The sequence below is a fragment of the Galleria mellonella genome, unplaced genomic scaffold (genome assembly GCF_026898425.1).
Source record: "Galleria mellonella isolate WM207_F2 unplaced genomic scaffold, CSIRO_AGI_GalMel_v1 utg65, whole genome shotgun sequence".
Lineage (NCBI taxonomy): Eukaryota > Metazoa > Arthropoda > Insecta > Lepidoptera > Pyralidae > Galleria > Galleria mellonella.
In genome coordinates this window covers 23742-50499 of record NW_026442138.1, presented here as the reverse complement: position 1 = coordinate 50499, position 26758 = coordinate 23742, and the positions used below count along the sequence as shown (strand labels likewise).

At 39.3% G+C, this 26758-nt stretch overlaps 1 protein-coding gene across 1 annotated transcript; it reads left to right on the top strand.

The window, feature by feature from the left end:
* The first annotated feature begins 790 nt into the window (after positions 1 to 790).
* Positions 791 to 26758, top strand: LOC113519854 (protein jagged-1a-like). The gene is given in 17 exon segments (XM_052900610.1): positions 791 to 1050; positions 17668 to 17967; positions 18406 to 18460; positions 19198 to 19449; positions 19869 to 19929; positions 20219 to 20352; positions 20476 to 20826; positions 21035 to 21393; positions 21530 to 21559; positions 21720 to 21852; positions 22103 to 22216; positions 22313 to 22408; positions 22613 to 23155; positions 23271 to 23491; positions 24920 to 25043; positions 25046 to 25269; positions 25942 to 26758. Coding segments are annotated over 17 exon segments (3660 nt in total). The 5' UTR covers positions 791 to 981; the 3' UTR covers positions 26536 to 26758.

Genomic DNA, 26758 nt, shown 5'->3' with positions numbered 1-26758 from the left:
ACCCAGATGAATATCATATGATGATTTTACAGTATAATGTAAAAAAATCATTAAGGCGTTATGTTCCTTTTACTACATATATACTTTTTTACTTCAGATACACAGTTCTGATCAAATTTTAAAGTTACAAGTTATAATTTCACTTCACACCAAATACAGTATTTACTTAGAATAACAAATATTCTTTATATCATGTGATTGGTGATAACATATTGTAATATTCTGAAAAAACAAAATATTAAAGTTGATATAGAGTCAAAAGTAGAGTCAAGTATAAACAAATATTATAATTGCCATAATGTAATTGCGTTTCATTTAATGAACTGACCATTACTGTTATAAATATATAAGTTTATAAAATTTGTTAGATATAAATAAATAAAACTTTAAGTACTCATTTCAATATTAACTGTAAAAATTATGAATTATTTATAAGTTACGTGCCCGAGGTTAATATGATCATATTAGTGCTACATCTGTCTCTAGTTTCCAACAAAGTAAATTTTCCCACGAGGTCCCACTCACAAGTTCTCATTTGCGAATTCGCAAGTGGACTACCCGCCCCATCCAGCATCGCGCCCTGATCGCAGATCGCTGACATGGCACAGAGTGCGCAAGCGACGGGTGCAGGGTGCAGGCTGTGGCGGCGGGCGCCCCGCTGCACTCGGCGCAGCTTGCGAGCGGCGAGCGAAGCGAACTGCACGCTGCAATAAAAATAAATCAGTGCTCGCGGGATTAAAAGCTCCGGGGGCCGGGGCGGGGCCGCCGGCGCGCGGGCGGGGGGGCGCGCCGCCGCCGGCAGTTCCAAGCCGAACATCGCGCCGATCGCACGCGCCGCCGCCAGCGTGCCCCAGTGTCTGAGTGCAGTGTCGAGTGTGTGTGCCAGTGTGCTCGAGCCGGGAGCTGTGCGACGGTCGCCACCACGTGGCGGCATGCGGCAGGCGCGCGCGCCCCGGCGGCGCCCTGCGCTGCGCTGACCCGATGCGCCGAGTGCAGTCCGCGCGGCACCTGCCGCTGCTGCTCGCCCTCGCCCTCGCCTGCCTGCTGCGAGTACGTCACCACACCACCACCCTCCACACCCCGCCACATCACATCTGCGTCACATCGCCACATCGTCACATCGTCACGCGAACATCCAAACCTCTTGTGAACTGAATCTTTCCCACTAGCAGTTTATTAAGAAGTTGCCCAGAGATCTGAATAAGATCCGCTGGGGTGACAGCCCCAAAACATCCTATAATCATGATGCACGTGACTCAAACACATAATATGCACTAAACGTACCCTAAAAAGCAAGCCAATTGCGCGAACTGCCAGCTACTGATAGCATGCACCACAATGATATAAACTGAGTCGCACTCGTTGCTTCGTTTTCTGTATAAACAGCAGTTGTATTATTTGGTCGATACCTAAGTACCTCATAACTTTTCTATTATATTCTACGTGATTATCAATCAATCAAGCGACCATTTATTTACATTGCTCTACCTTAATCCAACTTGACGATCAAATTACTTCTAACAGGGCATGCAGCTGTAAAACAAAGCTAAAAATAAGTTTATGCACCAGTCGTTTATATTATAAGTGCATTATTTACTTTATATGTATTGTAAATAAATCAATTTATGTACTATCGAGTACAACGTATGCTGACTGTAAACAACATAAGTTTGAAAATCTCTCGCTGGTGTTTTCCATTGACATTAAATAGATCGGTTAAATTTGCAAAACAAAGAATATTTAAAGCACTAAACTAATATAATTTGTTAACATTAGGTATTATTATTCTTTTTCTTATAGCAGCCGCATGAAAATAAACTTTTGTAAGCAATGATTTAACTTGATATATGAAGCTCAATTTTAAATACAGAGAATACGCAACAAAATATATAACAGATTATCTACTTTTATCTATCTATCTATACTTACAACAAATCTCAAGAGAGGTCAATTCTGTACATGAAATATATTTACAAAATAACACTATCAGGGGGTAAAATATTTTGTCTGTCTGACTATATGTTCGTTATAGAAACAAAAACTACTCGACGGATTTTAACGAAACTTGGTACAATTATTCTTCATACTCCTAGACAGGTTATAGTATACTTTCCATCACGCTACAATCAATAGGAGCAGAGCAGAGAAGGGAAATGTTGAGAAAACGGGAGAAGTTACTCCATTTTAAGCTTCCGTCGTGTGTGCAGCCTTAATGGCCACTTTTTAAAATGTAAAAATGTCGACCCGTGAGAAGCCGGGACGGGCCGCTAGTACAAAATAAATCTAAAGATTCTAAATCCATAAATTAGAAAACTACTACTGTTTAGGTATCTACAATATTTACAAACAGTTACCGAGATATGTGATTTATTTGTAGTATTTACAGCATACAAAAAACAATAAACATAGATCGTCGTTATGCAGCGAAAATTCATCAATTACAAAAAGCAGATTCTGAGAATAATCGCGTTTGAATATTTTTTTACGTAAAAATCGACATAGCTTCTAAATGCTATCAAACACATTTGTAGGAAGAAAACATAGCTTACATTTTAATAAAACTACGTGTAACGAATGAAATTCAACAGCTGTTTATTTGTTTAAACTAGATAAAATAAAAAAATCAACTTAATTAGTTTTCGCGGAGAAAGGTCCAATAGAATTGGTACTTAATATTCTGAAATTTCAAAAATATGAAAAAAATGCTTATATTGTTTAAAGTAGAGTAGATTATTGTATTTCAAACCAAATGGGGCAAAAAAAGAGGTTTCGCCCAAAATTTTAGTGATTTTTCGCAGCACATCGACGAAATAAACACGTACAAAATAAGTGAAAAATAAAATAAAAAAATTACATACATTGTTTGTCGTGTGTGTATTACAGTAACACGACTTGGTTTATTGCTTTGTCCTTAAAACAGAAAAATTCTAATTTTCTATTTTGGCTAAAAGCCAGCCGCGGAATCCCTAGCAAAAAAAAAAAAAGAAATCTTTGTGTCCATTATAATTATGACTGTTTAATATTTTAACCTAAATTAATAAACAATAGAACTGTACTGATATCCGAATATAATTAAAAACTGCCCGAGGCCAGTCTCGATCACACTCGAGCATTCCAGTGATAAATATTTCCGCTACATGCCTATTATGTACGCCAATTTTTTGTTTATTAAATCGATTCTTGTAATATTTTCATCGATATGTATTATTTATTAATTTATTATATTTTTAGATGAACTGTCATAGTGCTGTTTACTGTATAGATAATCTGGTAGTATTATTTTATTGTTACCCTATTCCCTTTGGCCGCAGCAGTATATCAGTGCTTTGCTCTTTTGAGGGCAAAGCAATAAACTGAGTTGTGACCATTTTGTATTGTTAAAGCACAGGCACAAAAGGAATAATTTTACTTGGCTTTATGTATTTTTATTTTAATAATTTCTCTTATCTCGCTTCTTATATATATCTGTATCTGTTATAATTTGTGTGCTGTAAGTAATGCAAATAAATTATCTATCTATCTATATTCAATTAATATATTTATATATATCTTATTCATTCTATTACTACAGCAAAAGACATTAAAAATTTACAAAAAAAAAAACATGGCGCCTTACTTCAATTTAGTGTTATAAAATTTTCTGAGATTTTTGTAAATCGAAATGTATCCCAAGGAATGCAAGTTCCATTTTATTTGTCTTATTTAATTTCCAAACGCGTGTTAACGATCAGTTTGTAGTGGTAACGGTCGCGGTGGGGCGCAACTCGGCGATGGTGTGGTGTGTGGAACGCTCTGGTACGTGGTACGCGGACGCCGTCCTCATACTAATGCCACGGTGGCTCCGCTGGATACGTTACTGCGTACCAGTTCACGCGGCTATGTCGCCCGTCGCTCCCATCACTGATACGCAGATAAATAGTACAGTACAAATAGTACAAGGCGAACCACAGCGGTCACGATCGACATATGTATATATAGTAGCAATCTGACAAAGGAACACTCTTATACTGTGATAGATCTAAAATGACTATTATCAATCATCAACATCATCAAATCAGCCATTATCTGTCCCCTACTAAACATAACCCTCTCTCAATTCAGGTTTTTTTGCCAATATTTGCTATTTTTGACAGGCGGGTTAACAACCGCCGTTAGGCTTTGGTGACGTTTTAAACGAGACACTGCTGCCCATCGATTATCGATCAATTAATATTAAATCAAATTTATCAATAAAATATTATACAAATAGAAGAAAGCATATTTTACAATAGAAATAAACACAAAGTTATTGTTAAACATACTGATATTACTACATGTGTGTATAGCGTACATACTCATTGTTTATCTATTAAGGTTACACGTTTATGTAGTACAATAGATGACTGCCCATCGTTGACTGAAAAATTATCGTAAACAACTTGACAAGTCATACTGAACTAAATGTATTTTGTGTGATTAAAATGTAGTTTGTATCGTTCTTTGTATATATTTATATTACAAATATGTTTATATACAATGTACACAAATTTATTTATTTATAGGATCACCAACAGATACAGCGAAACATTTCAATACAATACACTGGTAGATAAGATCTAACTGTTCTTACATTTATAGGCAACCACAGCGTCATTATTAAATATCATTAAATGAGTGCAAATATTACAATATGAATAATAATGTAATGTAATGTAATCGAGTGACTATTTTTATTTTAAAAAATATCAATTTAATTTACATATAAGGGTTTACTAGAAGAAATCTCTTATTAGAGTGGGCTCGCCATTGTACATTACGTTTAAAATTAACTGTTCTTAACATTATGTTTGTGTACAATAAAGAATAAATTGATAAACCAGTGCCCAAACCAAAATTTTATAATACTCTGAAATTATAGAAAGTGACTTTAACTATGGAGATTTCGAATGACAAAGACGTATAATACTCGAGTCAAAATTAATATTCAACTACTTATTCATTATTTCAAAAACGTTTACAAGATTAAAGTGGGCAATTTTAGTCTTAAATTTACACATTTTGTATTCAAAAATTTATCATTTTGTATTACGTATTCCATCACACGTATTCGCGTGTACCGGACACATGTAAAAAAAATTGACGACCGCTTGTACAATTTTATTGTCGTGTTATTTCTAAATGTATATCTTTGTCCATTTCGGACACGATACATTCATACCGACACCCGCAGCTTAATTGGCATACGGCTTTCCTTACACGTCATCTTACTAAATCTGCAATATTTAAACAGTACAGAATTCATTAAAATCAATTATTAAAATATATTGATACTTTAAAGAATACGAACTTCATAAGACTAACCCAAATAGAGATAAATTCAATTCTAGTTTTTTATACTACTATGGTAGCATACGGCACGTCTGATTGTAAACGTTGTGATGTCACATCTGCGTTGCCGACCCTTAAGAAACCTTATTACGTCCTTTTTGAGTAACTCTATGTTGTACTATAGTCATTAGGGAAAACCTCGGCAGGAAGATAACTCCACTAACTGAGCGTTCAAGAAAAAAGCTCTTCTGAATCCTTCTAGACGACATGATTTAATTTGTTGGACCATTCTAAATATCTCTCCTCTCTCTCATTCTTTCTCTCTCTCTCTCTCTATTTCTGTCTCGAATCCTCGTTTGTCTACTACAAACAATATTTACTTACTTTTGGAATGAACTTTTCGATGTTAATATAAATAAATGCTATTCCCTAAAAGTATGGTTTAAAAAGTATATACATCTACAACATTAAATGCACTAAGTAACGACACAGACACATCAAAAATAAATATAAATAAATAAATCCCAACATTTGTAAACAGATTCCGGCTCGGGTGTAGTGGAATGGTTGCAGGATATTCATTGTCCGGTTCCTCGTAAAACATTATAACGTGGCGGTCAGTTCGGGGGCGATGTGTACGCGAAATTTATTATTATTATTTCAATGAGTTCCGACTGTTCTTTCGTCGTGACAAATGACGTCGGCACGACGGTACCCGCTGTACCGTATCTGATACACTTGTAAATTACTCAATCACAGTTCCGTAGCAAATCGTTTAGTAAATATTCTAAAAATTAAAATAAAAATCGAATATAATTCAGGACCTATTGAGATTCAGTGGACGTGACTGGCCATCGTGAATTGCGAATCTTTCTCGTAAGAAGACGGAGTCCCAGCAGTGGGACGTCAACAAATTGTTATGACGACGATACCGTATGGCTCTAGACAACACAACTATAACATACAATTTACCTAACTCTAATACACGATTGTAATTTTAAAAGAAACTATAATACCTGATGTAAAAACTCGATGTTTGTTTAAAATATTAAATGGAAATATAAAACAAATAGTAATATAATTAACGGTATTGACTTGCGCCGGAGATGTTTGTCCGTTCGTGGAGCACACCGTGCACGCGGTCACACGACGAGTTTTAGATATTTACTTACATATTAAAAGCTCGTTCTATTCTGTGGATAATAGGATCGGTACGTATTTTACAACGAACATTAACATATTGTTTGAAAGCTACGACACCGTTTTAATAACTAGCTATTTAGCTCGACCCGACTTCGTTCACATATTTGTTGAAAATATTTTTAAAATTTACTCCAAAAAACATTGTAAATTTAATATGAGGCTCACACAAACTCGCAGTATTTTATTATTTATTAACTGATCAGTGTTCAAAATCATACATTTGAATCTCTACAAAATACATTTTCACCGGACGTCTAAAAATATTATTGATATCCTCTCGTTTACAGTCGTAAAGCGATTTTTTTTATTTTAAGTATTTACTTACATGTAGACCAAATATCATTAGCATCTATTTATTCATATAATTCCACGAAAATTGAATATAATTTCAGTTGCTTGAAATAAAAAATATTTATTATTAATACCTAATAATAGGTAAGTGACGACCTCTTTCACCAGAGGGAGACTTTGTACAAAAGTCGTTTGCTTGGGTACCTCTGTCCCATTCGTGTTTCAACCGTAAAGCAGTTGTGTTTACATGGCTGTGTTTCGGATTGAAGGGTGGGATATGGCGTGAATTTACAGGGTACAGAGGAATAACATATGAGTCCTCAGGAATGGCAACGCATGGGGGGTATCATGGGCGAAACAGTATACTCTGTTATGTCCATGGTACTGCTCATGTCTATAGGCGACGGTTACCACTTTCCATCAGGTGGGCTGTCGGCTTGTTTACCATTCTGAGTTGTATAAAAAAAACCTCCTGCGAAAGTTCTTTATTACTATGAATCTAGTATTAAAATCATACTAATATTTAAAACGCGAAAATATATATAAATTTTGTAAATTTGTTACTCTATCGCCCTTATATCCTAACACGGTTATATCCTACGTAATGCACAAGATTCTTTCTATATTAATTCAATCGGACGGAGCCATGGGAAACGACTTGTTATGATGTAATAATAACTAGAAAAATATAATATAAATAATACTATAGTATGATGCAATAGCTTTTTTTTTAATGGGTATTTTTTTATAATGGAATGGTAACCCTACCTGCGCTAACGGTATACACTGGCGGGGCACCGGGAGAATGAAAAGGCAGGTCTGTTAGTCGATCGTGATGAATATAACTAGAATTCAGCACGATGATTTCCAGGGGGAACCGTGTGCAGGTCGAACTGACAGGGTATATTGCTAGCAATGGGACTAGTGGTCTGCATTACTAACAATCCCTTTCCCCCATGTAATAACTTATTAGAAGTAGTTAATTGAATTCTAAAATGTCTGTGGCTCGTTGATGTCTTTTATATGAGGCGTGGAGCGGCGCGGCGACACACCGCAACGACCCCTGTGAAAACTTAATTGATGCTATTGTTGAGAACGTAAACTTTTAATATCCACTCAATTCAAATAAATACAGTTTTGTACTCTACAACTTTCAACTATTTTTTTAACGGTGACAGAAACAAACAAAATAATTATAATGGAATAACCAGTGATATACACTTCCGCAAGATAACGCCTAGTTTAGTATTTTTTTGTTAATTGAAGTCACTAATATGAAATGTATAACTTTAAATAAATAAAAATCAGGTATATATCTACGTTCTATTTATTTGTAATCACGTCGGGTTAAGTCCCGATCGTGAATTTTAGTTTAAAATTGCGGTTTTAAGCACCTTTAAAAAAGAATGTTCCCAATTAGTCCGTACGTCTGTTCGTGTGTACGGCGAGTAACCGACGACATTGTTGTTTCTTGTGAAGCAAAATTCTAGATTTTATGATCCTATGAACAATGAATTCAAATATTATCATTTCAGCCATTATCCGTCCACTGCTGGACATAGGCCTCTTCCATAGACTGCCACAGGAACGATCCCGAGCCATTTATGAGTTTTCTTTGTAGAATTAGTAGATACTTCCAACATTGTAGGCAGTAACTTAAGCCACCTACACTGACACCCTGAGGGAGACTTTGTACAAAAGTCGATTGCTTGGGTACCTCTGTCCCATTCGTGTTTCTACCGTGGAGCAGTTGTGTTTGCATGGCTGTGTTTCGGTTTGAAGGGTGGGATATGGCGTGAATTTACACGGTACAGAGGAATAACACCTGAGTCCTCAGGAATCATGCACGCATCACGCATGAGGGGTATCATGGGCGAAACAGTATACTCTGTTATGTCCATGGTACTGCTCATGTCTACAGGCGACAGTTACCACTTTCCATCAGGTGGTCCGTCAGCTTGTTTGCCATTCTAAGTTGTATAAAAAAAATGCATTTGAGGTCGTCACTCCATCTATTGGGGGGTCGTCCTGCACTGTGTTTCTAATATATATTTTTGAATCTTATGTGACCGTAATTTCTTTCAGCTATAGTTACTATAATAACCTTAAATTATAGTTAATTTTACACATAATTCTTTACTCCTTCTATTATCAAATATAGTCAATAGTTTACTTGACAATTAAAAAATTAACTAAACTAAAATTGACTTCTAAATTCACCTATCATCACCATATCGGCCGTTATCTGTCCACTGCTGGACATAGACCTCCCTCATAAACTGCCACAAGAAACGCTCCCGAAATACTTGTGTTCACTGCTTACAATGCATTTAAGATCGTAACTCCATCAAGTGGTGGTCGCCCTACACTGCGTTTGCTTGTACAAGTCCCCACTCAAGAACGTTTTTTCCCCATCGGTTGTCGGTTCTTCGAGCTATGTGACCAGCCATTGCCACTTCAGCTTGCTCATCCTTCGGGCTAATTCGCTATTTTACTTTGAAAATTTCGTCTTGCTTTTTTTATGTGAATTGTTACACACAGAGAGACACACCGCTACTTATACCCATAAACAATGGTTTCAAAAATATTTAATATACTTACAGTTTCAGTTGAATAGAGCTCAGTTCAATTTGTTCCAGAGAGAATTAGAAACTTCAAAAATATTCGTTTAATTATTAACTAAATAATAAACCTTTATCATAAATCAAAGATTAAAAAATTACATACGCGTTGACCTTATAACGCAAGAGTTTTCTTTTGAGGTAAACACATTGTAGGTACATCTGTTTAACACGAAAGGTTTGTTTCATTCATGTTTGTTTGCTTCGAACTGGCTTATTGTTACGTTTATGTTGTTCATGAAATTTTGTTAACAACGCAAGGCTCCCTCAAAAGCATTCGAATTGAAACAAATGAATACAACTGGATGTACTGACACGGTGTCATCTAGTAGCAGAGTAAGCGGAGATCGCATTACGAACACCTGCCAGGTAACACATTGTATACACAGGGAACACCCTGGACTGTACATACGTTTGTACAAACAAACACATTTATGAGTATAAATATTTATATACAACGGAAAACGAACTCGTGACCATCGGAGAGCGAGGTGCTGTGTCAATTCTAAACAATAAGTTATTGATGACGTAATGTTTATTAAATATCTGTCTATATTAGTTACGTAAACCTGTTACTTATAAAGTTGTAGATATAAAATACTCTACCATCGTATCATCAGCCTTTACCTGTCCATTGCTGAACATAAGCCTCCCCCTTGGGGGGTTTTTCCAGTAGAGATGTTTTAAGAGAGACTCTGCTACACATCCCTCGCCCTCCCTTAGTCGCCTCTTACGATAACCTCCGTTGCCGTATGGTCCCAGCATAGAAAAGGCCACCCCCTCCTATAAAATACTCATATACCTACAGTCTGCATTAATGTAGTCTGATCACGTACCGAATTTAATTAAAATTCATTCAGCTGATTACATGGCTGAGTAACAAACGTCCCAATGTCCACACAAACATAAACAATTATAATTTTAATAGAATAATATGGACATATCATAAGCAGCAAGAAGTTTTAAAACTTTAATACATAGTATAACAAATATCATCGTAACTCTTTGTGATAAGTTTATCACACAGGAGACTCTGTAGTCTGCGTAGGTGGCCACCTAAATGGGTCGGGACTACCCCACTCGTGTATCTGCTGTTAAGCAGCTGTACTTGCATGGCTGTGTATTGTAAATATGTATTTATAAATCAACCTAATATTACCTATTCTTCAATTATATTTATCGAATATTAGTCGTCCTATTTTTATTTATTTTTTATTAGTGATAATGTAATGGTAACCCCGCCCGTGCTAACAGCATACGCTGGTGAGGCACCAGTGAGGGATGATAGGTGAGAATGAAAAAGCAAGTCAGTTAGCCCGTCGTGATGAATACACTTGGTATTCAGCATGATGGTTTCCAGAGGGACCACGTGGAGGTAGACCTGGTTGAGTATATTGGAAAACTTAGTCTTAGTCTCCATTATTAACAATCCCTTCCCCCCAGTAATACACCTATCACTATGATGAAAGCAGGTTAGTTAGCCCATCGTGTCCATGACGAGTTTGGACCAGGATGGTTCTCAGGAGAAACCGCGTGGAGGCCGACCTTACATAATATATAGCTAGCAATGGAGCTGTTAGATCCTTGTTATTAATAATTCCTTTCCCCCTAGTCGTCCTATTATTCTGTTGACTACCCCATCAAATATTATAGACGTGATCATATTTTTCACCCACCTAGTACCTCTCCTGTGTCGATCTACTTGTATACTGAAATACATAGTCTATCTGTGTATCGTATATCACTCAAATCCAGTCTATAATTAGAGCGTAGGTACCCAGATGTCCTAACTTAATATGGTAAAAAATGAAAAACCAAAATTTTGTCAGCTAATTTAACGTTGACTTAATCAGTCAACGTTAATGTAAGACGTGTATTTTAAAATTAGAATAAAACGCAATTTTTTTCTAAGTTTCAAGTAAAGTAATTGAATTAAAAATTTCTCAGGTAAGGTCGATTTTCTTTGATTTGGTTGTGGAAGTGTGGAAGCGTGCTGGGCCCATAACCTTTGTCGTTATTTTGGAATGTATTGTGAGTTATACTAGAATTTAACTGAATAAAGTTTTATTATAAAAATACAATGCACTCGATATGTAACAGATAGAGCATAGAGTATAGACAGATATACCTATATGTATTTTATAACATGAATTTGGAAGATGTCGGTTCATACGTTAACAGAATTAGAAACAATATATTATATAAATATACATTTATAAACAAATTAAATTAAAATACATGTGTTAATTAAAATGGCTGTCATTTTCAATAATTTAAAAACAGTAACATATTTTACCTTGCACTCAGATATAAATCAAAGTAACCACTAACGATGAGCAGCGGTACATACTCGTATCATTATGCACTGTGCATCGTGTTCTTTCAAATATAATCGATAGCATGGGGTTCTTCAAAAAGGAGGTAAAGAAGTTTCTTCAGGGTCGGCAACGCGCGCGTGATACCTCTGGTATTGCAGGTGTTCATAGGCTACGGTAACCACTTGCCATCAGGTGGGTCGTATACTTGTTTGCCACCACAGTGGTATTAAAAAAAAAGGTTATTTTATCATTATTTTTCAATTTAATCTCACAATACACATTTCTCTCACATAGCTAATGAGTAATAACTGTATGTTTAGAACTTTTAGATATTATATATTTGATTTAGACCACAACGAATGTTGTCGACTGTCTCGAGCTCTTAAGTGAAATAGCAATAAATATTCCTAAGAGATCGTCTAGACCTTGCAATACAGTTCACATGCCTGTCGTATCTACAAATTATCAACAAAACCTTTTTCGAGCAAGTATTATTTATAATAAATCACTGGTGCTGTCACATACGAGTATAGACGCATTTAATGCTAATGCGACAATGGCGAGAACCTGATTTTGGCGAAACATCTAAGTAGAGGCCGTCTATTGTGTCTATATAATATAGTAGTGTAAGGTGCAATCGTTATGATCGTTCCTTTTGTTCTCTTAAGTAAGTTTCAATTTTCAATTCGTCTGCATTTTCGTGACCTCACTACTTTTCAATTCAATTATTTATTGCTATGTCAAGGTAAATAATCAACATGGACTCTGGAAGGGCACAGCAATCACATTAATAAATATTACATAAAGTATATAACTACAATTTTATATTATACATGCATAGTCGATTAGCACAAAATAAAATATTATTACATTAAAACAAAACAAATAGATACAAATACAATTAAATTTTCTCATTGAAAAATTCCTGTAGTGTATTTTTGTAATTATATATTTTTAGAGCTATTTAAACTTTTGTGGTTACACGATCCTAAGTGCTTCGCCAAATGCTTTTTCTATAAAAGGCTGGAGACGAGTGGAACACCCGTAGTACGAGTAGATACCTATCGTAGAGGTTTACGAACTCCCATGATGATTTTATATTAAAGTTTGCACTTTATTTGTAAGCAAAAAAATAGCTTATTATGAAGTAAAATTCAATTCCTTCATGAAAACATTGAAATCATATTTTCTTTCTAATTTCGCTTGAATACTTTCTTTACTACTATAATTGATTACAAGATTGTCATCACTGTGTTCTCTTTTATTTGATATGTATATATTATATTGTATTTTTGTGGGTTTATATACATATGTATGTACGATAGATTGACTGTAAGAAATCTCTTCTAGAGATAAGTTCACCTTTGCTTTGTTACTTATTTGTTATTATTACTGTATGTTTTACTGCAATAAAGAATATATATAATTTAGTCGTAGACACAATTTTGGATTGTTATTCGAATGTTTTTAATAAGTAGGCAGGTATATATATATAGATATCCATAGTAAGGCGTGTGTACAAAATATCTCATCGTACTTCAGTGTGCTTTGTCACCATTAAACTCTTATATATTTATTTTTTGTTACGAGTAGGTAAGTGGTTATTAAGTGTAAGTACTCATTTAAAATAATATGTTCACGACTATAATCTCTATCATATTGATAGAAGCATTCGTCGACTTTACAGTCGAATAATTATTAGACTAACTATTATAAGTAATTTAGGTTAGTATTTTATTTGATATTTTTTTTTTCTTAGAGCGATTTTAAAGGAAATCTTTTATTAATCAACTTCTTCCATAATTCCGTGTTGATTTAATAACTAGGCACGTACCTATGCACACACTAATGTTATCAACATGTTATTCTCTTTATATTCATTGTATCCAATATTACCTAATATTCATTTAATAGAATAATAGATTTTCGTGTTCTGCATAAACAAGTACACGACCAGACAACTGATCAAAAGGTTTTCATCTTAAGTGAGCAGACATTTCTTTATAATATAAAACCAGAGTTAAACACTATGTTCAATTTGGAATTTGTTATTGGTAAAGTGGTTTGTTTTCTTTATTAATGTGGACTTGATAATGCAATAAAGAAGATGGCAGTTAGACCACATACAAAAAAAATAAAAAAATAAAGTCATTAACAAACAAAAATAATGGTGAGAGCCTCGTAAACTGTCACTTCCGTGTAGTCCAGTGTTATTGTCATGTGACATAGATTATGAAGCATAGACACGCTACATTTTCGCTTCACAACACTGAACGTATCGAAATTAGTATAACGCGATGCGCTGTGGGCGTGCGGTGTGGTGCGGTGGGCGTGTGCGCGGTGGGCGGCCGCGCGCCCCTCCCCGCCCCGCCCCCCGCCCACCGCGCGCCGCCCCGGCTGCCGTAGCTAACGGTTAACGTTATTTTTGTTAGTACGCGTGCACGTGCGCGTACGCACCAGCACTGTTACCGTTACACTAAACTGAATTCAATCTAATATATAAAATTCTCATGTCGCGGTGTTTGTTACCAAACTCCTTCGAAACTGCTTTACCTGTATTTTTACGAAATTTTGTGTGCATATCGGGTAGGTCTGAGAATTGGTCAACATTTATTTTTCATACCTCTCAATAATAAGGGTGACCCACCCCTAAATTTTTTTTAATTTTTTTTTCAAATTTTATTTTATTTCATTATTTTTTTGCATTGAAAATTTTTTTTTTTTTTTTTTTTTTTTTTTACAACACAGGGGGCAAACGAGCATGCGGCTCACCTGATGGTAAGTGACTACCGCCGCCCATGATCACCCACAACACCTACGGCATTGCAGGTGTGCTGCCGGCCTTTTAAAAAGGAATATGCTCTTTTCTTGAAGGTTATGTTGTCGTATCGGTTCGGAAATACTGCTGCTGGAAGTTGATTCCAAAGAGTGGTTGTGCGTGGGAGAAAGTGCCTTGAAAAACGCACGGTGGAGGACCGCCACTTGTCCAGATGGTTGGGATGAAATTTTAGTTTATGGCGGGTTGTACGATGGTGAAAATCTGCAGCAGGTATCAATCCGAACAATTCTTCAGAGCACTCCCCATGATAAATTCGGTAGAAAATGCACAGAGATGCAACATCTCTACGCAGTTCCAGTGGGTCGAGCCGGACAGTAAGACGCCGATCGTCAACAATTCGAGCTGCCCGACTTTGAATACAGACAAATTCAAATTTTCACGCTTTTAGGATGTACCCTGTGTTTTAATCGAGATTTTTATATACCGCAAAAGGATTAGGTACAAGATAGCAATCGATTATAATAAATCTAATACAATAAATTTTCATGTTTAGTTCTCGAAATAAAGTATATGGTAAAACAACGTTTGTCGAGTCAGCTAGTAAAAAAAATAAAAAAAAAGAATTATTCCTCTAAATAGTGGTTATTATTCAGAGGAATTGATATGATAGTATACAAAAAAAAACAATCTCATAAAAATATTACAATACCGTATTTTAATTGTATATACAATTTAATTGTATATACAATTGTATATTAATACTTTTTTTTATTGGGTCGATATAACCTCAAAATTGCTAGCATTTAAATTTCAAAAATCTAAAGTGTATCTTAATCCTACTAGTGCAATGTTCCTTTTGTTTTTATCAAATATGTGATAATAACATTATTACGTGGCATTAATTTGTTGCGAGCTTATTTAATTTGTTTTATGAAAACCATAAACCGTTTTAATAAAATGTAGTAAGTATAAAATAGAATGTTCTTACTAACTGTGTACCCACATATAGCAGTAAACAATGCTTTGCACTTGACATTAGTATCAACAGTTAGGTTTAGTTAGTTAACTTATACCCTATCGGTAATTAGCAATTATATAATTATCAAACCTTTCAATATGCCTAATATTACATAATTAAAAATAAATAAGAATTATTTGGCAATACAAATAATATAATAAAGAATTACTAAAATGTAATTAGGTGACTTATTATAATTAAATGTAAATAAAATATAAAATACACTACTTACAATATTACGTACATATAAATACTACACTACTTATATTTATGAAATTAATTGTATTCAGTAAAAAACTTTAAAATATTAAATATATTTACAGATGAAAAGTTAAAAAAAAGAGAAACAAAGTCAAACAAAAAATTATATAAATACAAGGCAAGTAGATATAATTTTGTTTCCATTATTATTGAATTAATGAGTTTCAGTATTCACAAACATTATTAAGAAACCTAGTTTTGAGTTTAATTTCAAATACGCAGGTCTTGACATTTAAAGTCTAAGGGAAGATGATTAACAACTTTAATACCCATTACAATTGCATTCATTGCATAACTATTTACTGTTGGTAGACACATCATATTCGTATTTACTGCGCAGATTACTTCGGGCGTCAGATTTGTTAATAAAATATCTCATATTATTCTTAACAAAGACACGCAGTTCCGTAATATATGCGTTAGTCAGGGTGAGATATTTTTCATTTCTAAATATGTTTCTTACAGTTTCATCTGAATACATACTGTACATACATATCTAATACGTAGACATTTCTTTTGGAGTAGAGAGGTCGACGCTACAGAATTCCCCCCAATATTTAACTCCCTATTCTAATAAAGAACACATATTACCACAATAAGTGGCTCCAACAACACTAGTTGAAAAGTTTTCCACGAGTACGGAAAGAACGTAATAATAAATATAACTTGACATCTTTTTATTATGTTTATCTATTTTTGATTTCCAGTAAGATGACAATCTATGGTACCTAACACTTAAAAAATATTTACATTAACTTCTTCGATTTTTGTATTACAATCGTGGATTTTTATTCAAAAAAAGAACAAAATCATTGTTATAAAAGTAAACAAATTTGGTTTGACTAAAATTAACTTTAAGTTTTTAATGTTTCGCTTATTTTATTAACAAACATTTTATTATTACTACTATTATCTGAAATGAACATGGTCGCATCATTTGCAAATATTACAAGGAAGTATTTCGTTATGTTTAGGTCATAAATCATTTACACTAAATAGAAAAAGGCCCTCTCCTTTTTCCAGAACACTACTCTGAGGGACTCCGAGGATCGTTTCTGCATGAGTAAAGTTACCTTCCTTCACGTGTTTATATTTATACCGCTGTACCTATGTACCTACGTGGTACAGCGGTAAAACTTGTAAAACATAGGCGTACTCGTAGGAGTACGCCTACGTTTTACAATTATGTTAAAATGTGTTATGTATTCTTCTCGATATTGGGCCATCAAGTAGGTCTTTCTTTTCAAATAAAACAAACAAAACTTTTCCTTTGAGAATTCTCTAACTAAATTGATTTACTTTCATGATAGTTCCTTAGTAGGTAATATTGATTTTTATTAAACAATTAAATATTTAATATATATTAAAAGAAAACATTATTATTTTACATGAAGCTTTACCGCAGCCAACGTTCAAGCTTTCTTACGGTAGATATGTAGGTATACTGTACGTACAAGTGCACCCATCAGGTACGAGTAGGTATAACGGGGAGGAGCCGACCATACTAACACTCGACACGACCAACAGGCGAGCCTTACATTATATCTAGCGTTAATAATTAGATCTATTATTATAGGTACTACCACCACCTACCACCACTTGATCGTCCTTTAGAAATTTAAATTCAGCATTTTTTTTTTCATTTTTACTTATTAGTTTCGGTACCTATTTGAAATTGTCTTTATTTAAATTGTTTTTAATTCATAAAGTTACTTCTTTCCATCGGGTGGGCCGTCAGTTGTTGGTTTACTGTTTTAAACTGTATAAAAAAAAAAAAACTTACAACAACGAAACAATAACGCGGAATTAAAACATATTTCTTTTACTTTATGATGTGCCTTGTTATGTATAACGTGTACGTGTGCGCAGCGTGCGGCGGGGGCGGGCGTGTTCGAGCTGCAGATCCTCGAGTTCTCCAACTACCGGCTGGAGACGGCGTCGGGCGCGTGCTGCGGCAGCGGCGCGGGGGCGGCGGAGGCGGGCGCGGGGGGGCCGTGCGTGCACCCGTGCCCCACGCGCTTCGAGCTGTGCCTCAAGGAGTACCAGTCGGCGGCGGCGCCCGGCGCCTGCTCCTTCGGCCGCGCCGCCTCGCCCGTCCTCGGCACCGACTCCTTCACCCTCGCCGAGCCGCTCTACACGCTCGCGCTGCCCTTTTCCTTTCGTTGGACGGTAGGCTTATACCACATCGCTCGTTTACCTTAATTCTTAAGAATGACAAGACAGATAGAACCCGCAGAGAACGACTCTTATACCTAAGACAAAAATGTACAATCTCAAAAGAACCACGCTATACCTTACGACCTCAAGCCTAAGTGCATGACTTAATTCCTGATGAATTCATCATGATGGGCTAACTGGCCTGTTTTCATTCTCATCTATCACCCTTCACTGGTGCACCGCCAGCATATCCCTTTAGCGCAGGCGGGGTTACCATACCATTATCACCCATAAAAAAAAAGTGCATGTCTTGCATGTTATAGGTAAAATGCAGTGCCTTCATACCTACTATTACACTTTGGTATTATATGTATATATTATATTAATAAATGACAGTGTGTACAGTAGGCGTAAGTCCCCGTTATCTAATTCGGCACATGTTTGTTTCAGCGCTCGTTTACACTGATACTCCAGGCGTACGACGATCACCAGTACACGGACCCGGGTGAGTTAGTTAGTTTAGTTCAGTCAACAACTGAACACACCCACCTGCAGACTTTTGTAAACTTAAATCTTATTGAAGCCTATTTGATAGTTATTACATTCTGTAGTATGTACAAATCCTTTAAATACCAGATGTTTATACCCTGCTAGCTATCTCGCTCAAGTCAATTTGTTAAGTAGGAATACAACCTATTCGTGTACCAAATTTAATTCAAATACACTTTTTTGCGCAAAAAAGTATAAAAACTAGCGTAAAAAAAGAGTAGTACATTCAACAAAGCCCCCGTTTATAATAAGTATAGTAGGATTGTTGTTTGGTGGTAGTGTAAGGGGATAAGAGTATCAACAGATGTTTCATTTTTATGATTCTAAAAAAAATAAGTGTTGCATTTTACTTAAATTACGTCTATTGCCTGGTTCTTGATTGAAATATGGTAATTATAATACTCGTAAATAAATGTAGATGGACCGTTCCTATATCAATTCTCTCGAATTTGTGTGTTAAGAGCTTCAACACTTTATTTTGATGAAATGTAACAACTTCGCAATTATCTGTCAATTAAAAAAATTATCGAAGAATTTTCAATGTTTTAGAGTACTCTTTAAAAAATCTGTAAGTTTTTGATGACAGTTAAATGCAACGATTACACACTTCGTGAAACTAAAGCTGTTAATAGCCAGAGTGGCGTGCTGCTGGAGAACACAATGCTGAGTGTGTTGGTCGGTGTGGTTGTGCAGAGGCGGGGCTGATCGAGGAGGCGTGGTGGTCGGGCATCGTGGAGCCGGGCGCGGAGTGGCACGCGCTGCGGCACGCGGGCGCCGCGGCCGCCGTCGCGTACCGCGTGCGCGTGCTCTGCCAGCCCAACTACTACAACACCACGTGCACCACCTTCTGCCGGCCGCGCGACGACAAGTTCGGACACTACTCCTGCTCGGCCGACGGCGACAAGCGCTGCCTCGCCGGCTGGCACGGCGACAACTGCGAGAAACGTGAGTTGCACTCTCGCGCTTTCCATTCCTTACATACTCCTTACATAGTTTATAATAACCATCTACTAGAGAGAGAGAGATTTGTACAATATCGTCTCTTTGGGCTGCTGCTCTACTCACGTTTCTGTAATGAAGTAACTCAATAGTTGCATGACTGTATTTTGATTGAAAAAAATTTGACATATGGCAGTTAAATTACAGGGTACTAAGACTCCAAGTAAGTTAGACATTAAATATTGTTATTATTATTAAAAAAAATCTAAATAATTGTTTAGCAATAAGACCGCCTCTTGTTTTATGCTAATTGAAAATTCTTCAACAATTCATGTACGAGTAATATTGGTGCAACAAAGTGTTATTATATAAATAAATAAATAAATAAATAAATGTCATTTAAATCTAAATTACTTTTGTTGCAGCTGTATGCAAAGAGGGCTGCCATCCAACACACGGCCGGTGCGACCGACCTGGAGACTGCGAGTGAGTTGTAATTCAAAGCACTTGCTTATAGTACCTATATATATATATATATATATATATATATATATATATATATATATATATATATATATATATATATATATATATATATATATATATATATATATATATATATATATATATATATATATACCTGTACTAATAATGGGCCAACGAGTAAACTGTCCGTGTGCTAGTGATGCACGCAGTGATTCACGTGAAAATTTGCTTCCGAATTAATATTTATTCGAAGATCAATAAAATAGCTGGCTTTACTTGCTTACTGTAGCTGCCGACCGGGATGGCGCGGTGAACTGTGCTCCCAGTGCCAGCCGTACCCTGGCTGCAAACACGGCTACTGCAACGGCTCCTCCTGGGATTGTACTTGCGACACCAATTGGGGCGGCATCCTGTGTGATCAAGGTACACTAAAACTACCTATACAATGTATGAAATAATTTTACATATTTCGTATACTATATGAGTGAGTATATTCCTTTTGGATGGTGCGCTACAGCAACACATGTGCAACTGCCTGGATTTTAGATTTGAACTACTGCGGCACGCACGAGCCGTGCCAGCACGGCGGCACGTGCGAGAACACGGCGCCGGACCAGTACCTGTGCACGTGCGCCGAGGGCTTCTCGGGCGTGGACTGCGAGCGCGTGGACAACCCGTGCGCGCCGCAGCCGTGCGCGCACGGCGCGTGCTCGCTGGCGGCCGCGCCGCGCGGCTTCGCGTGCGCGTGCGAGCCCGGCTGGGCCGGCGTGCTGTGCGACCGCGACGAGGACGACTGCGGCAGCGCGCCCTGCCTGCACGCCGCCACCTGCCGCGACCGCCTCAACGGCTACACGTGCGAGTGCGCGCCCGGCTGGTCCGGACCCACCTGCTCCGATGGTGAGCCGGCGTGCTTCTCTTTACCACCACATAAACATCACTTACGATTTTTATATGTTGCTAAAAATAGTATCCCTATTATCATCGTCATCTTCAAACCGAAATACAAACATTTAAACACAACTGCTTCACGACAGAAATAGGAGTAGAACAAAGGTGCTAATATTATATATCACGACTTTATGCTAGTTGAACTGTCTGTCTACAGATGTGGATGAGTGCGCGACGAGCGGTGCAGCGGAGGGCGCGCTCGGTCCGTGCATAAACGCGGCGTCGTGCAACAACACGGGCGGTGGGTACACGTGCACGTGCCTAGCCGGCTGGACCGGCCGGGACTGCGAAACCAACGTAGACGACTGCACGGGCCAGTGCCTCAACGGCGCCACCTGTATAGACCTCGTGGACGACTTCCACTGCGCGTGCGCGGCGGGTTACGCGGGTCGCACGTGCGCGCGCGACATCGACGACTGCGCCTCTCGCCCCTGCCGGAACGGGGGCGAATGCGTAGACTTGCTCGATGCCTATCGGTGCATCTGTCCCGTCGGCTTCTCTGGCACTGACTGTGAGGTAAACAATGATGACGAGATTTTCTGAAGTTACCTATTAATATTTTAATACGACACTCATAATATTTTTATAACCACATATTCAGGATCGAGCCGCACTCGCACTAACCACTACTAACACAACTTCTGCTTTTTAGCTGTCCTCCTGTTTTGGACGCTACTGTCCGGTGAGTGTTCTTCCTTGTTATTGCATAAAGATATATAATATTTTTTTTTTAATTTCATTATTTTATTTCCTTTCCTTATTTGTTTATTGGTATATCTGTTTGCTGTATATTGTTTTATTATTGAACAACAATAAATTATGCGTCATACCTACATTGCAAGGATGACCGCGACCACTGCGCGGGATCACCATGTGCTAACGGCGCCGCGTGCTACACCGCGCAGAGCGACTACTACTGCCACTGTGCGCCCGGCTGGACCGGCAAGAACTGCACTCAACGAGCTGCCAGAGATCGTGAGTGCTCTACATGTATAATATTGTCATTCTCGTTTTTTATTTAATTTTATAGATAAACAGTGAATACGTATTATCGGTACGATGACTAACTGTGAATACAATGGAGTTCGTTTCCACACTTAAAGAGTGAGCCGTGCGTGTCAGGAGCGGCGTGTGTTCACGGCAAGTGAGTACACGCTCTCCCTCGCCGCCGCGCCACCTCATGGCTCCTGTTTCATTACAATAACCGCTGATGTATTCTGCGCAGGAGCGGACGATTGCACGGTGCACGGGTGTGGAGCGGGCGGCAGTTGTGTCGAGCTGGCGGGCGTCGCGCGGTGCGTCTGCCGGGAGGGACTAACCGGGGCTAGGTGTGAACGTGGTACGTCCGAGTTAACATTTAAATGTGACGTTGTTCTAATTAGCATCGAGAGTCGAGAGTATAATCATACGACCTCTTATTTTCTTTTTTCTACAGAGATTAATAAGTGTGCTGCGAACCCCTGTCACAACAACGCAACGTGTATAGATGGACCTGCCGATTTCGCCTGCGCCTGCCATGAAGGTTGGACCGGTGAGCAGTTTTTTTTTTTTTTTTTTTTTTTTTTTTTTTTTTTTTTTTTTTAAACTACCTATTTAGCTTTTACATTTATCTTAATACTCTTAGTATTCTATTGTTCTTAAAAATAATAATTAAATTTCGTACATTCACTGTAAAATATGTATACAGATATTTGCTTATATTACTTGGTAAGTTTAAAGTATTGATGTTTTGCAGGAAAAACGTGTGCAGTACATTTGGATATGAACGATAGGTGCTTCGACAACTCGTGCGCCAACGGTGGTACGTGCATCATGGACGGCGACCGTCGTCGCTGCGCCTGCGCCGCGGGCTGGGCGGGCGCCGCATGCGACACACCATCCGCCGCGCCGCCCGCCGACGGCGCGCCCGCCGCCCCGCTGGCGCCCTCCGCGCTCGCCTGCACGTGCGCGGCCACCGGTTCCTGCGTGCCCACCGCCGCGCAGGGCTGGACCTGCATCTGCCGCGAGGGATGGACGGGCGCCCGGTGCGAGCGCGCCGTTGACGGCTGCGCGTCGGCGCCATGTCGAAACGGCGGCCGGTGCGTCGGCGGCGCCGGCTGGTGGACGTGCGAGTGCGCGGCCGGCTGGACGGGGGACGACTGCTCGGCGCGCGCGGCGCCGCCGGCCGAGTGCGCGCCGCCGTGCCCGCCGCCCGCCACCTGCGCCGTCGACGCCGTGCGCGGCTCTCGCTGCATCTGTCCGTCCCCACCGAATAGGGCGGCACGCCGCTGTCTAGAACGTGAGTGCGATGTCCGCTTGTCGATAGGAAGTGCCTATCGTATTATCATAGATTTTTTTTATATGCCGACAGACGAGACTAAAAAACCGTTCACTATTCCATTATATGCCAGCAGTTATCGCGGGACTCGGAGTAGACGGGGTCGACGGTGATGGCGGCGACGGGGTCGAGGGCGGAGGGGAGGACGGACCGGGCACTTGCGGCTCAGACAACGGTACCTGGTGGTGGGGGTGCAACGCCTGCTGGTGCTCGGACGGAGTTCCCACTTGCACTCGCCTGTGGTGCGGTCTGCCTGACTGCTTGGCGCTAAATACCCAGCCTTGCCGAACAGACGAGGTGACTTTTAATATTATTATTTTATACATATATACTTTAAGTATTAAAAAGAACTTTAAATTTCTATTGAGTACAAAATTAGTCAGTCATCCCCGACTTTAAAATGTGAGTAAAAAAAGAAAGAAATATTTTATAATAATTATAATATGAAGCCTACGTAGACATTTACAGTACAGTTTTAACTATCCCTATCGCTATTAATTTTAATTTCCAAGCTCTCTCTTCTTTTATGCATGTCATATTTCAAACAGTCTAGCTACCTTTCCTTCGGTTGTTCTTTTTTTTTCATCCACCCACTTTTATATTTTTTGTGCATGACATGACCATATCAAGACATTCTATGACTTCTAACTTCTCCGTTACTGGTGCAACCTTTAGACTTCGCCGTGCATACTCATTTCTTATTCTCTCATTTTTTGTCACTCTGCATACACATTCATCTCAAGTTTCGCATCTCTGTCATGTGTATTCGTCTTTATACGATTATCTTTTTGGATCAATATTTAGAAGCATATAGAACGACAGGTCTTATAATAGATTTGTAAATTTTACCCTTCAGTTTGAGGATATTCGTATACTGTCCCCGAAATATGTTGTCATTTTACCCTTCTATCACTAAGTCTGTGTTCTTCACGATCTATATCGAGCCGTTCTTTTTTTTTTTTTTTTTTTTTTTTATTTGAATTGAGTTACCGAAAAACAGAGCAGAGTGGTAGTGGTACACCAACAAGGGCAATAGGTATAAATATCGCAGTGTAAATATTCAGTTTAACTTCTACTAATTTATAAGCCAACATTGTCCAGTTTTTTTTTGCCATCTATCCAGTCTACTCTGGACTTCGAGTCAATCTTTCTCGATAGGAACGATTTCATCGGCAAACATGATGTACAGGAGCGTGTCTGCTCCTAAACATCTGTTCGTAGAAGAATGCAACACATCCATTTTTTTTTTTTTTTTTTTTTATATATAAAACTAGCGGCCCGTCCCGGCTACGTACAGGTGGACATTTCTACATTTTAAAAAGTGGCCATTAAGGCTGCACACGCGACGGAAGCTTAAAAATGGAGTAACTTCTCTCATTTTTTTTTTTTTTTTTTTTTTTTTTTTCAACATTTCCCTTCACTGCTCTGCTTCTATTGATCGTAGCGTGATGAAAAGTATACTGTAACCTGTTCAGGAGTATAAAGAATAATTGTACCGAGATTCATTAAAATTCGTCTAGTAGTATTTGTTTCTATAACGAACATATAGACAGACAGACAGACAAAAATTTTACTGATTGCATTTTTGGCATCAGTATCGATCACTAATCACCCCCTGATAGTTATTTTAGAAATATATTTCATGTACAGAATTGACCTCTCTACAGATTTATTATAAGTATAGAGTATAGATAATGCAATCGTGATAATGCGGTGCGGCGGCAGGTGTGCGTGCCGGCGGCGCCGGCGCTGTGCCTGCGCGCGGCGTGCGCGCCGCTGGGCGAGTGCCGGCGCGTGGCGGGGCGGCGCGTGGAGGCGCCCGCGCTGCCCGCGCCGGCGGCGTGCTGGCCGGCGCGCGCGCGCCGCCGCCGCCGGGCTGCGCGCGCGCCGCGCTGCAGCTGGCGCGCGCGCGGCTGGCGCGCGGCGCGCACGTCGAGCGCGCGTGCGCCGCGCTGCGCCGCGCGCTCGCCGCCGCGCTCGCCGCCACGCTGGCCGCGCGCCGCCCGCCCGCGCCGCCGCTCGTGCTGCTCTGCGACCTCGCGCCCGACCACGACGACGCGCTCGACCTCGCGCTGGTGACTCATTTATTCATTTTTTTCCCTTTATTTTTTTTTTTTTTTTTACTCCGTTGCACCGACTGCAACAATAAGTCCACTATTCCACGTTCTACTATATCGGCGTGTACTAAAACTGATAATTTTAATTTAAAAATAAAGCACAGAACCAATTTTGATAAAAAAAAATATGAGATTAATTTATAAATATATTCTTCTCATAAAAAAAAGGATTTTCCGATTTGATTAACAATTGACGGTATTATGAGATACCAAACATAAATAAAAAACTAACTTGAGAACCTCCGTCTTATTTTTTTTTTAAATCGATTAAAAAAAATTAACTCGGTAAACGGCAGAGCAGTTAAACTAACGTTTACCATGTTGACTAGTTCCTACTAAGAGCGCAGTAGTATGTTTGTTTGTTAACTCTAAGCTGCCTAGAGCCGTTAGATAAATAGATAAATAATTTATTTACATTACTGAACCGTTGCTTATCACAATCCGATCACTATGAATTTTGAAATACGAGTACTTAGTAACTTTTATATGTGTCATACAGACATATAAAAAGTAATACTTCAATTTAGACCTTTTTTCATCCTGGTGGCTCAAACGAAGTCTAGTATGTGCCTTTATAAATATATTTTACGAAAAAAACTTGGAACTATAATTTGTAAAATGGAATTTCAGTGGGTCGGCGACGAGGACAGCTCGGAAGGCGAGGGCGACCCGGAGGCGCTGGGCGCGGCGGTACGCGCGCTGAGCGAGCTGGTGGCGCGGCGCCGCCTGGCGCACCACGCGCTGCTCGGCGCCGCGCTGCGCCTGCGCCTGCCACCCGCGCCGCCCGCGCCGCCCGCGCCCGCCGCGCCGCCGCCCGCCGCGCCCGCGCCCGCGCCCGCCACGCTGCTCGCGCTCGGCGCCGCCGTGGCGCTGCTGCTGCTGGCCGCCGTGGGCGGCGCGGCGCTGTTCGTGCGCCGCAGGCGCGCCGCCGCCGCCGCCGCCGCCGCCGCGGAGCGCTCGCGCCGCTGCGACGAGGAGAAGTCCAACAACCTGCAGAACGAGGAGAACCTGCGGCGGTACGCGAACCCGCTGCGCGAGGAGCCGCGCGCGCGGCGGCCGGCCGACGAGCTGCCGCGCGCGCACTCGCTGTACAAGGCGCACAACGCGGACGCGCGCAACGACACGCCGCCGCGGGACAAGGAGCTCACCAAGCGCGCGCTGCCGCCGCCCGAGCCGCCGCCGCCGCGCCTCGCGCCGCCCGAGCGGCTCACCGTGCTCGTGTGATACTAACGTAGCTTAGCCTAGGCTCTACCGGCCCCCGCCGCTATTTATTGCATTGCAGTGATGTCGCGTTATGTAAATATGTATTTTTGTAAATAATGTTAAAGAGTGTATTTTTGTACGTTTTATTGAGAGGTTAATTGAGAACGCGATTTTTTTTTATTTTTGTAAAGGTTGTAAAGTTAATAAAAAAAAAATGATCGTTTTAATAAAACGCTGCCAACTT